The sequence below is a fragment of the Nycticebus coucang genome, chromosome 2 (genome assembly GCF_027406575.1).
Source record: "Nycticebus coucang isolate mNycCou1 chromosome 2, mNycCou1.pri, whole genome shotgun sequence".
Classification (NCBI taxonomy): domain Eukaryota; kingdom Metazoa; phylum Chordata; class Mammalia; order Primates; family Lorisidae; genus Nycticebus; species Nycticebus coucang.
In genome coordinates this window covers 166015613-166031009 of record NC_069781.1, presented here as the reverse complement: position 1 = coordinate 166031009, position 15397 = coordinate 166015613, and the positions used below count along the sequence as shown (strand labels likewise).

General features: G+C 48.9%; 1 protein-coding gene across 4 annotated transcripts in view; it reads left to right on the top strand.

The window, feature by feature from the left end:
• Nucleotides 1-7578, top strand: part of GFOD2 (glucose-fructose oxidoreductase domain containing 2) — a 46210-nt gene extending 38632 nt beyond the window's left edge. For all 4 annotated transcript variants that reach the window (XM_053604217.1, XM_053604234.1, XM_053604242.1 and 1 more), the window contains one exon: nt 6106-7578. In XM_053604217.1, the coding sequence (XP_053460192.1) occupies nt 6106-7004 (899 nt within the window). In that variant the 3' untranslated portion in view covers nt 7005-7578. The remainder of the gene's footprint in view (nt 1-6105) is intronic.
• Nucleotides 7579-15397: the final 7819 nt, after the last annotated feature.

Here is a 15397-nt window from a genome sequence, read left to right as displayed (position 1 = left end):
GAAATAGGGTGTTCCTAGGCCCAGAGCTGTGAACCTGGCCTCTGTGGTATATTAGTAGGGAACTAAGAAGTGGTACGCAGCAGCCCTGGGGCAGCTTCTCTGGACATTGTTCAAGGGCACGGCACTCTTGGATAATCTGGGGAGCAAGAGCTGAAGAGAGAGTCACAGTTTGAAACTGTTTACAGTCAGTCACTGTGTGGCTCATGCCTGTAATCCTAGCACTCTGGGAGGCTAAGGCAGGTGGATTGCTTGAGCTCACGAGTTGGAGACCAGCCTGAGTGAAAGCGAGACCCTGTCTCTACTAAAAATAGAAAAACTGAGACAAGAGGATCACTTGAGCCCAAGAGTTGGAGGTTGCTGTGAACTATGACGCCACACCACTCTACCCAGGATGACAGCTTGAGACTCTGTCTTAAGAAAAAAAAAAAGAAAGAAAAGGAAAAGAAACTATTTACCCTCCAGAAAATCTGAACTAAAAACCGCTCAGCATGGCGGTGCCCATGCTCAGTAGGTATGGCGCCAGCCACATACACGGAGGCTGGCAGGTTTGAACCCAGCCCGGGCCAGCTCAAACAACAATGACAACTGCAACAACAACAAAAAAATAGCCAGGCCTTTTGGTGGGTGCCTGTAGTCCCAGCTACTTGGGAGGCCGAGACAAGAGAGTCGCTTAAGCCCAAGAGTTTGAGGTTGCTGTGAGCTGTGATGCTACAGCACTCTATCCATGGCGACAGCTTGAGACTCTGTCTCAAAAAAAAAAAAAAAAACCACTCAGCAATGATTTGTTTCATTCCCTGGAGGCTAAGGTCAGTTTTCAGTTTTTCTTTTTTTTTTTTTTTTGTAGAGACAGAGTCTCACTTTATGGCCCTCAGTAGAGTGCCGTGGCCTCACACAGCTCACAGCAACCTCCAACTCCTGGGCTTAAGCGATTCTCTTGCCTCAGCCTCCCTAGTAGCTGGGACTACAGGCGCCCGCCACAACGCCCGGCTATTTTTTGGTTGCAGTTTGGCCGGGGCTGGGTTTGAACCCGCCACCCTCAGTATATGGGGCCGGCGCCCCACTGACTGAGCCACAGGCGCTGCCCAGTTTTCAGTTTTTCTAATCTCTCCTTTGACTTCCTAGCAAGAAAGCCAGATAAACTTATATTCACGTAAATGTATGTTTCAAGACAACCTAAAAGCCTTGTATAGTTTGCCTAGAAGAGCCTGTTTAATTCAAGATGGCCTTTAATTCCTCCACTGATATTAACTACTACTGGGTCCTGAGTTTAAAAGCTCTCCTATCGGCCACATGCAGTGGCTCACACCTTTAATTCTAGTGCTCTGGGATGCTGAGCCAGGTGGATTACTTGAGTTCAGGAGTTAGAGACCAGCCTGAGCAAGAATGAGGCCTCCATTTCTATTAAAAATAGAAAAATTGAGACAAGAGGATGACTTTAGCCCAGGAGTTCGAGGTTGCTATGAGATATGATGATGCCCTGGCACTCCACCCAAGGTGACAGAGTGAGACTGTCTTAAAAAATAAAAATAAATAACATAAAAGCTGTCTTAGGGAGGGAGGTCTCCTCCCCTCTCCCCACCCCGACCTTTGGTGGCATGAAACAGGGATGGCTTATTCTAGTTTTGTCACCCCAAAACTCCTAGCAATTATAAAAGCCCTTTTCCTCTCTGTACCTCATATAGCAGTGTCTGCCTAACCCCAATGGTGAGTTGTTACAGTAGGAAGCTTCTGTGTTGGCCAGAGCTGCAGCTCTCAGATGGAGTGTTTATGTCTGAGAGTGTAATTTCCTCATTACCTCCCTCCCTGGTCAGCCATATGTGTTTAGTAGCCAAATGGAAGAATTTTTCCCCACAAGTATAGAACACACTGGAGGCCCTCCAGAAGCTGTCATGATAGCAATCAGGAGCTATTCCCTTTTTACCAGGCTTCTGTTCAAGGGCCTGGTCACCCTGCCTGAGCATGTGACACTTGGCTGGCCATTCTTTTGTTGTCCTACCAGCACCTGTTGTGTGGCTTCTGTTGTTATTTAGAGACTGACTAATGTTATAAACTGAAGAATCTGAATGATAAAGACTACTGGTCCATATGCCTGCCTTCTTGCTACAGAATTCTCAGAGTTCAGGCCTAAGGTGCTCATATGTGCAAATGGCAGATACTCTGCCGGATTCTTCAGAATCAAGGTGGCAAGAGTGGAAGTAAGTGAGAGGATCTGGAAAGATTGATCAAGGGTACCAACTTACCTCCTGTGGGGTTTGTCAGGATGTGAGTTTCCAAGTGGGTGGGCTAGGCCTGGCTCTATGAGAACCCTAATGAACAAGACATATATTAATAATAAGAAAATTCATCTTTGCTCTCTTTGATTTTAAAACATCATTTTCAGAAATAAATTTTTTATTTTATTTTATTTATTTATTTATTTATTTTTTTTTTGTAGAGACAGAGTCTCATGGTACCGCCCTCGGGTAGAGTGCCGTGGTGTCACACGGCTCACAGCAACCTCTAACTCTTGGGCTTACGCGATTCTCTTGCCTCAGCCTCCTGAGCAGCTGGGACTACAGGTGCCCGCCACAACGCCCGGCTATTTTTTTGTTGCAGTTTGGCCGGGGCTGGGTTTGAACCCGCCACCCTCGGCATATGGGGCCGGCGCCCTACTCACTGAGCCACAGGCGCCGCCCAGAAATAAAATTTTTGAAAGACTGAACATAGAAATTGTTTGGAAAATGTAGCTTCTTCTTTTTTTTTTTTTTTTTTTTTTGGCCAAGGCTGGGTTTGAACCCACCACCTCTGGCATATGGGGCCGGCGCCCTACTCCTTTGAGCTACAGGCGCTGCCCAAAAATGTAGCTTCTTTAAGAAATGTGAGTCTTAAAATTCAAATCACAATGGACTCTTTTTCTCTGTATTTATGGCATTAGCTCAGACCCTCCATAGTGGTGGTAGTAAAATATACTGTGAAATATACTATAGACAGAGCTGTGCTGGGCCAGACACTTTATGTATACTCCTTTGGTTGACTTAGTCTTCCCTTCTTCCCTGTAACTATAAAATTCTCTTTTACAATTATAGTAATAAAACCTAGAGAGATCTAGAAATTTCCCACTTCATTAACAACGAAGTGAAAGAACCAGGATTTGAATACAGAAGTTTCTGGCTCCAAAGCGTGAGTTCAGCACCACTAATTGGTTCTTCCCGAGTAGTCACTGTTCTGGGCCCATTCATCATGTGGGATGTCAGTCATTTGTATAGTTTTCTAATTTTTTTTGTTGTAAGACTCATTGTCTGTGGTTACCAGTGTTTCTGCTGCCAATTAGCCAGATGAGTTCCCCTCCTAGGCCTGTGTAAATACAGTCCATGTCAGCCCGCTGGGATAAGCTGCACCCTGCAGTAAGCTATCAGCAGTTATCTTGAGTCCCAACCATTGCTCCATCTATAAATACTAAGAAAGTGTTCAAGGAATTGGGGGAAAATGAGCACTAGGGTTATTGGATGTATTTATACCTAAAGAAGGCACAGTTTGACTTGGTTGTCCTGGGTCACAGACATCCTGGCTTGGAGGCTGCCAACCGGGAAGCACTGTGGAGTGCCAGAGTGGAGCCTGGATGGCCCTGGAAGTAGAAGCCTGGGGCTCACGTTGCTCAGGATGATCTTTAACCAGAAGACTTAGCACCCAAATTAGTCTACTAGACTAGTACTAGTCTACAAGACTCTGTGTCCTGACCATGTTGATAAGGCCAGGCCCCGCTTTCTTTGTCCTCTGTTGTTTAGTGGTCGTTGCCTCTCCCCAAGCACCAGAGCCTTCTGCACAGCAGCTCCCATCTTGCATTCAGTGGCAGGGTGAGCAGAGATAGGCAAAGAGAGCAAAGAAAATTTTGGATGGGCACACGGATCATGTATCTAATGGGTTGAGTCACTCACTGTAAGGACTTTGATTTTTATTCTGAATGAGATAAAGAGCCATTGGAGGGTGTTTTGGGGGTCGTTTTTTGTTTTGTTTTGAGAGAGGCTAAAGTGCAGTGTCATGATCATAGCTCACTATAGCCTCAAACTCCTGGGCTCAAGCAATCCTTCCACCTTAACCTCCCAAGTAACTGTAACTACAGGTGAGGGCCACAACACCAGCTAATATTTATGTTATTGTGTTGCTTAGGCTGGCCTTGAATTTCTGACTTCAACCTATCCTCTCACATTGGCCTTCCAAAGTGCTGGGATTATGTGCCTGAGCCACCATGCCTGGCCCCCATCCTAAGATTTAACAGAATTACCCTGGCTTCTGTGTTGTGAAAAGACTTAGAGAGGCAAGGGCAGAAGCAGGGAGATAGAAGTGACCACTGCTATGATCCAGGCAAAAACAGTGGTGACTTGGAAAGAAGGGGTAGCCGGTTAGATCTGGATATACTTTGAAGGTTAAGCCAGCAGGATTTATTGAGATTGAAAGTAGGATGTGAGAGGTGACGCCAGTGATTCTAGCCTGAGAAATTGACGGCAGAATTGTCATTGAGTGAGATGGGTATAGACCTGAGGAAGGGAGTCTCAAGAGCTCAATTTTGGATTCTACCCCCAAACCTCCCCTCTACCCTGAATGTCCTTTTGAGTAATACTACCGACCACCTAAGCAATTTCCCGCATTGCTTTATAGGCTGTATGTAATTCCTCCAGTCCCATTTCCTAGAATGCACTCACAATTTTAGGAATCCAAACTCTTGGTCCTTTGTTGCTCCATTGCCTTTGCACATGCAGTTCCCTCTGTCAGGATACCGTTTCTCCCTTAGGTCCTTTAAGATGTCTCTCCCCAGCCGGGCGCCGTGGCTCACGCCTGTAATCCCAGCACTGTGGGAGGCTGAGGAGGGAGAATTGCTTGAGCTCAGGAGTTCGAGACTCACCTGAGTGACAGTGAGACCCCAACTCATGAAAAAAATGGAAAAACCTAGCCAGGCACCGCGGCGAGCGCCTGTAATCCCAGCGGCTTCTGGAGGCTGAGGCAGCGGGGTGCCCGCAGCCCGAGCCACGCCCACTGCACTCTGCTCAGGGGCATAGGGTGGGACCCTGTCTCAACAACAACAACAAAAAAAAGTAAAGAAATAAAAAATAAGCCTCGAAATAAAATAAAAGCCAAAAAATAAAATAAACAAACAAACAACAAAAAAAGATGTCTCTCCCCAGTATTACTCCCCTGTGAAACTCCCTGATCTTGACCATCTGCAGTGGGAGTTTCTATGTACTTCCACCAAACCTTGAACTTATTCCCCGAAGAAGCCCATGACTTCTTAAAAGAATTGGGGTAGTGGATGACTTCTTAAAAGAATTGGGGTAGTGGGGCTTGAGTTGCCCACCATAGGCAGTGTCTGTAGAATGAGTAGTGAAATAGCTGGGTGTCTTCACCTTTCCCCATCTTCCTGTGAATTTCTGTGACTATTCCATATTGCTTCTTGGGTTTTATAAGTTTTCTTTTGACAGTGTTGGCATAGGATTTTCTTCTACTTGAACCACCCCAAGCTCACAGGAGTATCACAGGTATTAGTGTCTTCTGGCTGCTCATCTACTCAAGCTTTCATCTTGAAACATGGAGCCCTGTTAATCCCTTCAATTTCCTCATACGAAAGCTGCTTAGTCCTCTAGCTTGCTCTCTTCAGATCTCTGTCTAGTTTTGTGCCAGCTGTTGTGTACCCAGAAGAGGCTTGAGGACAAAAAAGTTATTTTTACTCCTTCTACTGGAGCCGATCTTTTTCTGGCCTTTCAACTACTCTATGTGTTGGACCACTGTTTTAAGACAATAATCTGTAGGGAATCTTAGAGCCCTCTTTGGAGTTATGACTAAGAGTTCAAATCCCATTCCTTATAATATAGATTAGATTATCTTTCCCCAAGCTGATGGTCTAACAGATCCATGATGGTACAGAGAAATGTGTCTACCTCTCCAGCCTGCCTATATTAGAGTTCTCCAAAGAAATAGGACCAATAGGATATTTATATAGAGAGAGAGTGTTTTATTTTAAGAAATTGGCTGATGCGATATGGAGACTGACAGGTCCAAAATGCTCATGGCAGACCTACATGCTGGAAATTTCCCCTTTGAACTTTGAGATTTCCTTTTGTGTCTTATTCCTAGGTATTGGGAAAAATGTAGTTTGCGAAAAGGCAGCAACGTCAGTGGATGCCTTCCGGATGGTGACAGCCTCGCGCTACTACCCACAGTTGATGAGCCTTGTGGGGAATGTGCTGCGCTTCCTGCCAGCCTTTGTGCGCATGAAGCAGCTGATTGCGGAGCACTACGTGGGAGCTGTGATGATCTGCGACGCCCGCATCTACTCAGGCAGCCTGCTAAGCCCCAGCTATGGCTGGATCTGTGATGAGCTCATGGGTGGTGGAGGCCTGCATACCATGGGCACCTATATCGTGGACCTACTAACCCACTTGACTGGCCGGAGAGCTGAGAAGGTGCATGGGTTGCTCAAGACCTTCGTGAGGCAGAACACAGCCATCCGTGGCATCCGACACGTCACCAGCGATGACTTCTGTTTCTTCCAGATGCTCATGGGTGGGGGTGTGTGTAGCACAGTGACACTCAACTTCAACATGCCAGGTGCCTTTGTGCATGAGGTCATGGTGGTGGGTTCTGCAGGACGGCTTGTCGCCCGGGGAGCAGACCTTTACGGACAAAAGAACTCTGCCACACAGGAAGAGCTGCTACTGAGGGATTCGCTGGCCGTGGGTGCAGGGCTGCCTGAGCAGGGGCCCCAGGACGTCCCACTACTCTACTTGAAGGGCATGGTCTACATGGTGCAGGCCTTGCGCCAGTCCTTCCAGGGGCATGGGGACCGCCGCACCTGGGACCGCACCCCTGTCTCCATGGCTGCCTCATTTGAGGATGGGCTGTACATGCAGAGTGTGGTGGATGCCATCAAGAGGTCAAGCCGATCTGGGGAGTGGGAGACTGTAGAGGTGCTGACAGAGGAGCCGGACACCAATCAGAACCTGTGTGAGGCGCTTCAGCGGAATAACCTCTGACCCTGCACTTGGGCTCCTTGCCACAGGGCAAAGAGACCAGAGAGGGCACCAAGAGCTATGACCTAATTGAGGGCTTGGCTGTAGCAGAAACAATGTCTTTCATTTAATGAGTCAGCCAGAGCTGAGTGAAGCCGAAGGTGGCCCTGGGAGACCACCCCTTCTAGCAGCTCATATACTCCCCAGGCTTACAGGGTGCTGAGTGTTCTTGTCACCATGGCTTAGAGAGCTAGCACAGTTATGCTAGTGAGCAAGGCCATCAGAAGCTCAATTTGTGGGCTCTGAGGCCTAAGGAGAAATGACAAGAAGCCTTGTTTCCATCCCCTTCCTGGGGTGAGGCATCTCAGAAACGATGAGGGCACCAAATCATCCTTCAGGGATCCTCACCTGCCCTCCATGTGACTAGGCCCTCCAGCCTCTAGGCTGACCCTTCCCTGATGGGGAGGAGAAGGGTTTTATTAAGTGAGCTTATGGGAGCTTTTGACCTAGGGAAGAGGGCCCCTGATTTGGCAGAGAGGAGGCAAGAAAGAGATTTAGAACATCTGATAAATGTTAATAAATAAATCAGAATATATGACACCTGGTTTTTGTTTGGTGGGTTGGGTTTCATTTTACTTTTTTTTCTTTTTTTTTTGAGACAGAGTCTCAAGCTGTCGCCCTGGGTAGAGTGCTGTCGCATCACAGCTCACAGCAACCTCAAATTCTTGGGCTTAAGCCATTCTCTTGCCTCAGCCTCCCAAGTAGCTGGGACTACAGGTGCCCGCCACAACCCCTGGCTGTATTTTTGGTTGTTGTCGTTTGGCAGGCCCAGGCTGGATTTGAATCCACTAGTTCCTGTGTATGTAGCTGGTGCCCTAGCTGCTTGAGCTACAGGCGCCAAGCCTGGTGGGTTGGGTTTCTTTAATAATGAAAAGGCTTGTTTATTGCAATAGATTGTTGTTTTTCTCTTTGCTGCCACTGCCTGCCCTCCCAGCTTATTCCTTCATGACCAAATCCCAGGAGCCTCTCCAAAGACAGGTATTTACCAGAGAAGAAGACTCCAGACTTCCTGGTGGGCTGCTGTGGTCTTGCTGTTTCAGTAGACAGTGGGAGAGCTGGGAGCCTCCCTGGGCTGGAGGTCAAGAGGTCTTCTGTTGGCTCCAGGAAGAGTGGTACCAGGGAGGCTGGATGGTCACCAGCTGTGCTTTTTATCAGTACTGTTACCCAGAAAGGGTTAAAAGGGATAGCCTTTTAACCATGTCAGTCAGAGGGGGAGGAGGGTGGTTGAGAAAGGGCACATCCTCTCCTTTGTTTCTTTTGCCAGCTGGCCAGCATTGTTAAGTTTGGACCAAACTCTTCCTTTCTCTAACCTTCCTCCCTTCCCTGCCCTGGGCTGCTTGCCAGAAAGGCTCAGGGATTGCTTCCTCTTGACGCCCCTTATAGAAGTCACCAGGCCTGTTTTCCTGTCATGTCCTGGTTTTAAACATTGTCCTTGTGAGATAAAGTAACAAGGTTAGTATCAGAGTGTGCTTTATTGCATGCTGCCCCCCCCAGGGTAAATGTTTTGTATGTATTATTTCATTCACTCTCCAAACCATTCTATGAAGGTACTACTGTTATTTATTTTTTTTTTTTTTTGTAGAGACAGAGTCTCACTTTATGGCCCTCGGTAGAGTGCCGTGGCCTCACACGGCTCACAGCAACCTCCAACTCCTGGGCTTAAGGGATTCTCTTGCCTCAGCCTCCCGAGTAGCTAGGACTACAGGCGCCCACCACAATGCCTGGCTATTTTTTGGTTGCAGTTTGGCCGGGGCCGGGTTTGAACCCGTCACCCTCGGAATATGGGGCCGGCGCCTTACCGACTGAGCCACAGGCACCGCCCATTTTTTTTTAACTCCCTCTTTATAGAATGAAAGTACTACTATTAATATTCCCATTATTCAGATCAGAAAACTGAAACACAGTTGGGCATGGTGGTCACGCCTGTAATCCCAGTACTGTGGGAGGCTGAGGAAGGAGAATTGCTTGAGCTCAGAAGTTTGAGACATGCCTAAGCAAGAGTGAGACCCTGACTCCTAAAACAATGAAAAACCCAGCCAGGCACCTGCAATCCCAGCTGCTTCCAGAGGCTGAGGCAGTGGGATGCCCACAGCCCGCATCTGAGGTTGCAGTGAGCTATGCCATTGCACTGTGCTCAGGGCATAGGTTGGGACTCTCAACCAAAAAAGAAAGAAAACTGAAACACAGAGAACCAAGGTTACTTGCCTCCTGTAAGTTGCAAGTGATGGAGCCAGGATCCTAGCCAGGATTATGTGACTACAGGGCCTAACCCTGAACAACACTATCCTAGCACTTGTGAATCTTTAGACTCTTGAGTGCTGGCAGGAATCCTTGCAGCAGGAATCTCAATCCAGCGTCAACTACAAGGTGAACTGCAGTGAGTGCCACCAGCTAGTCAGGACACTGGCAGTTAAAGGAGAGAGGCTGCCCCTTTGTCTCTGGGACAAAGTCAGTTTAGCTCTAGGTCAGTCCTTCATGTTACGAGAATATCGGGGCCTCTCCTAAATTTGGGAATTGACCGAGAAAGCACAAGCCTGGTTCACATGCTCCTACATAAGAAAGGGCTATGTTGCTGACCCAGAGTGGCGCTTAAGTTTTAGAGGACTATTCTGTTTACAAAGACAGGTTCCCAAAAGTGTTGGGGTAGATTGCAGTGGGCTTAGTGTAGAGCTATTTTTATGAGGATGCTGGGTTTTCTGAGGGCATTCCTCACACCCCAGGTCCATGGCCAGAGGCATGCATCATCCCCATTCCTCAGACATCTTTACCATCCTCTATCTCTTGGGCATCAGAGCTGGTTAGTCCCATGTTAGGAATGAAGAAGAGAGTTGTGCCCTGATGCCCATGGCCCATGGAAAGGAGTGCAGGTGAACTCTCTGAGCTAAGAGCTGCCCAGGCTGAGAGCCATCACGGAATGAGGACTTTGGTCCTACACCCAAAAGTAATAAGATTCTGTCAGCAATCTGAATGAGATGGGAGACATATTCTTCACTAGGGTTTTCAGACAAAAAGTCAGTCTGGCCAACAATTTTATTTCAGCCTTGGACTCTAAGCAGAGGACCAAGAGAGTTCTTGGTCCCTGGGGGTGACTGAACCTGCAAATGGTCCCAGGCTTATCCTGCAGCGCCCCCTCCTGGAGGAAAGCAGCAGGATCTCCCCAGACCTGTTTCCTGAATGTCAGGATGCTACCAGCTCTTCCTTGGGTCAAAGTAAAGTTTTTATATGCCAGCAAAAGTGCAATTAGCAGGGTGGCACCTGTGGCTCAAAGGAGTAGGGCACCAGCCCCATATGCCGGAGGTGGTGGGTTCAAACCCAGCCCCGACCAAAAACTGCAAAAAAAAAAAAAATGCAGTTAGCATTTCCCCTGGGATACAGCAACCTGAAGAGAACTTGGCAAAATGCTATTGCTTTTTCTCTAACCTCCAGCCAAATCTAGGCCTCATTTTCACCCAAACTGGCAGCTGCTTTCTCACACTCCCTGCCCCAGTGTCCTCATTCCCCATCTGCCCTTCACACTGGTGCACAGGTGACCTCTCTAAAATGCCAGGCCAAGATTCCCCTGTCTACTTGCCCCAGACTTGCCCCGCCTGGCCTGATAGCCATGCCCTCTGCTTCAGCCCTCCTTCCTGGGGCTGGCATCTTCCATACCCTCTGCCTGGAAGATACCAGCTCTCCCCAGCAGTCAGTTGGAGGTCTGCCTGGTCACCACTTCTCGCCTAGGTGAGTGGCAGCTACCTCCACTGCCCTTCAGTGTAGCATCTATGTGCTACTTTCTGTCACGTGGGTTACAGCCATCTTTGGGACTAGACTGTAGACTCAAGGGTGTGTCACTGCACCACATCCACCTAAAAGCCTCCATGAAAGGTGCCAAAGAAGACTGAAGAGTGGAGGAAGCTACAGAGAGGGACAAGTAAGAATCTGAAAGGCTGAGACCATCTGAAATCCACAATCGTGTGGGGCCCCTGGAAAAATGGCCTGAAGGTCACTGGAGGGTCAGGTGGGCAGGCCCAGGTGGCAGCAGTAGGATGAAAATCAGCATGGTCTCAGACTGTTCCCTTTGAAGGGTCACTCAGATGCTCACTGGCCCCATGGCAAGTGTAGGGTGAGGACATTTATTCCTCTTTCTGCCTACAAACTTCTCTGGTAGTGATTTGACCACTCTAGCCAATACTGTCCACAGGGGCTATGCAGTAAAAATCTTGTCTCTAGGGCAGCGCCTGTGGCTCAGTGAGTAGGGCGCCAGCCCCATATGCCGAGGGTGGCGGGTTCAAACCCAGCCCCCGCCAAACTGCAACAAAAAAATAGCCGGGTGTTGTGGCGGGCGCCTGTAGTCCCAGCTGCTCGGGAGGCTGAGGCAAGAGAATCGCGTAAGCCCAAGAGTTAGAGGTTGCTGTGAGCCGTGTGACGCCACGGCACTCTACCCGAGGGCGGTACAGTGAGACTCTGTCTCTACAAAAAAAAAAAAATAATAATCTTGTCTCTAGAGATGGGCACAGATTCTTCAGAGACAAGGGCCCTTCAAGATCACTGAACTTGACCTCCTTACTTTGTGGCTGAAGCACAGACAACACCCTGGGACCTGGGAGTCCCTGTCCTCTTCTAAAGTGCAGAATCTGCACTGGGTGCTGCCTGGTCCAGCAACCATCAGGGTGCCCCAAGTTTTCAAGGGCACATGTGCATTAGCAAGGTATAGAGGAGAGAGAAGAGAGGCATTTTAGGCAGAAGAAGCCCCATGTGCAAAGTGAAGGTAAGAAAAGTTGGGTAGAGCCTGGCCAGATGCAGTGGCTCACACCTGTAATCCTAGCACACAGGCTGAGATGGCATGAGGATTGCTTGAAGCCAAGAGGTTGACACCAGGCTAGGCAATATAGTAAGACCTGGTCTACAAAAAAATAAATTAAAAATTAGCCAGGCATAGTGGCACATGCCTGTAGTCCTAGCTACTCAAAAGGCTGAGACAGGAGGATTGATTGAGCCCAGGAGTTCAAGGCTATGGTGAGGTGTGACTGTGTCATTGTACTCCAGCCTGGGCACCAGAGCAAGACCCCATCTCTTAAAAAAAAAGAGAGAGAGATGTGCAATGCCTGTGGCTCAGTGAGTAGGACGCTGGCCCCATATACTGAGGGTGGTGGGTTCAAACCCAGCCCTGGCCAAACTGCAACAAAGAAATAGCTGGGCATTGTGGCGGGTGCCTGTAGTCCCAGCTACTCGGAAGGTTGAGGCAAGAGAATCGCCTAAGCTCAGGAGTTGGAGGTTGCTGTGAGCTGTGATGCCATGGCACTCTATCGAGGGTGATAAAGTGAGACTTTGTCTCTAAAAAAAAAAGAGAGGCTCGGCGCCTGTGGCTCAAGTGGCTAAGGAGCCAGTCACATACACCTGAGCTGGCGGGTTCAAATCCAGCCCGGGCCAACCAAACAACAATGATGGCTACAACCAAAACATAGCTGGGTGCCTGTAATCCCAGCTATTTGGGAGGTGGGGGTGGAGGCAGGAGAATCACTTGAGCCCAGGAGTTGGAAGTTACTGTGAGCTGTGATGCCACAGCACTCTATTCAGGGTGACAGGTTGAGGCTCTGTTTCAAAAAAAAAAAAAAAGGCTGGGTGTGGTGGCTCACTCCTGTCATACTACCACTCTGGGAGGCGAAGGTGGGTGTATTACCTGAGCTCATGGGTTCATGACCAGCCCGAGTAAAAGCAAGACCCCCCCATCTCTTAAAAACAGCTGGGTGTTCTAGTGGGCACCTGTAGTCCCAGCTACTTGGGAGGCTGAGGCAAGAGAATCACTTGAGCCCAAGACTTGGAGGTTGCTGTAAGCTATGACACTACAGCACTGTACTAAGGCTTAGTGATAAAGTGAGACTCTGTCTCAGAAAAAAAAAAAGAAAGGGCAGAGTGGCTCATGCCTGTAATCCCAGCACTTGGGAGCCCAAGGTGGGTGGACTGCCTGAGCTCACAGGTTCAAGACCAGCCTGAGCCAGAGCCCCATCTCTAAACAAACAAACAAACAAACAAAAAATAGCCAGGTGTTGTGCAAGTACCTATAGTCCCAGCTGCTTGGGAGGCTGAGGCAAGAGGATCACTTGAACTCAAGAATTTGAGGCTTGGTGCCTGTGGCTCAAGTGGCTAAGGCGCTAGCCACATACACCTGAGCTGGCGGGTTCAAATCCAGCCTGGGCCTGCCAAACAACAATGATGGCTGCAACCAAAACATAGCCGGGCGTTGTGGTGGGTGCCTGTAGTCCCAGCTGCTTGGGAGGCAGAGACAGGAGACTTGCTTGAGCCCAAGAGTTTGAGGTTGCTGTGAGCTATGATGTCACAGCACTCTATCCAGGGCAACAGCTTGAGGCTCTGTCTCAAAAAAAAAAAAAAGAGTTTGAGGTTGCTGTAAGCTAAGATGCCATGGCATTCTACTACCAAGGGTGACCACGTGAGACTCTGTCTCAAAAAAAAAAAGGAAGAAAAAGAAAAGGTGTGGTGGGCTTGGCCCCCGTAGCTCAGTGAGTAGGGTACTGGCCACATACACCGAGGCTGGCGGGTTCAAGCCAGCGCGGGCCTGCTAAACAACAATGACAACTGTAAGCAAAAATAGCCAGGCATTGCAGCGGGCACCTGTAGTCCCAATTACTGGGAAGGCTGACACAAGAGAATCGCTTAAGCCCAAGAGTTGGAGGTTGCTGTAAGCTGTGATGCAACAGCACTCTACTGAGGGTGACATAGTGAGACTCTGTCTCAAAAAAAAGAAGAAAAAGAAAAGGTGTGGCTTATTGGTCAGAAAATTACAGGAAGCTGCCAAAAAGTTCTAGGTCAACCAGGGAAAGAGCAGGGTATGGGGTGAGGGTGACATCATCGGGGTGTTAGGTGTGCTAGTGTAGCCGGGCCACAGGATAGATTAGTGGGCTGGGGACCACTGCGAGGCTCATCTTGGAGTTAACAGTGGCTTAGGCAAGGGTGCTGACTGTGATCCAAGAGGTCCTCGGCCTGAGAGGGTAGATTCACTGGTCTTAATGTCTGATTAGCTTTTAGGAATCAGGGAGCAAAGAACAGGATGGGGTTTGGTGTGACACCAGGAGTCTTGCTGAACAATTATGTGGATGAGGTACAGGAGGAAAAGCAAGTCAGAAAGAGGGAAAATTACCCACTGAATTTGGAATTCTCTATGTTTGAGGTATCTGAGAGACACACAGGAGGCCAGGAGGCAGCAGGATGTAAGGGTTTCCCAAGCATCCAGCAATGTCCTGCTCTCCCAGACTCCCAGTGGGAAGCAGTCCTGCAATGGCTTGGCCACTGGGCTCCAGGGAATATCTTCACTGTCACCACCACCACTACCCCTGCCTGCTCTGTCACCAGGGGCTACTCCATGAACAAAATCTGGTCCTGGTGTGGTCTGTCAATGAGTAGAAAACATTCCAAAGCTGCTTGAACAGGCAAATGAACTCTGCCACCTCAGAGAGAGATCCCAAGTGTTGGTCATCTCAAGGTCAGACCAAATTCAGAGCTAAAGAACTTGCTTCCCATGACCTGACAGACTATTTTCCTCTGCCCTTTGTGTCCCCTCTTCACCTCCCAGATTCATCTGGAAGCCCTTAAACACACAGAACCAGGTGCCACTCCTGCCTCCCTCCCACCCCCCCACAACTCCCCCGGCCAATTCACTTAGATCTGAGCTGTTGCCCAGGAATCTAATTTGTCAAGGTCCTGGTGATCCAGATGACCAGTCAACCTTCAACCCCTGCACTGGTGAGTCCACCCTCTTCCCAGACTCTTTTTTTCTTTAAGGGACAGATTCTCATTTTGTCACCCTCTGTAGAGTGCTGCGATGTCACAGCTCACAGCAACCTCCAGCTCTTAGGACTTAGGTGATTCTCTTGCCTCAGCCTCGCAAGTAGCTGGGACCACAGGCGCCCGCCACAACGGCTGGCAATTTTTGTTGCAGTTTGGCCTGGGGGCTGGGTTTGAACCTGCCACCCTTGGTATATGGGGCTGGCACCCTACTCACTGAGCCACAGGCACCGCCCTGTTCTTTCTTTCTTTTTTTTTGAGACAGTCTCACTATGTTGCTCTCAGTAGAGTAATATGGTGTCACAGCTCACAGCAACCTTAAACTCTTGGGCTCAAGCAATTCTCTTGCTTCAGCCTCCCAAGTAGCTGAGACTACAGGGGCCCGCCACAATGCCCAGCTATTTCTTTTTTTTGTTGCAGTTGTCGTTGTTTTAGCTGGCCCGGGCTGGGTTCGAACCCACCTGTCTATGTGTATGTGGCCAGTGCCCTAACCACTGAGCTACGGGCGCCAAGCAGCAGCCTTTTTCTCAATTCAGGCATCATATTTGGTGAATCACAAAGCTTAGAAAAGGAAAAAT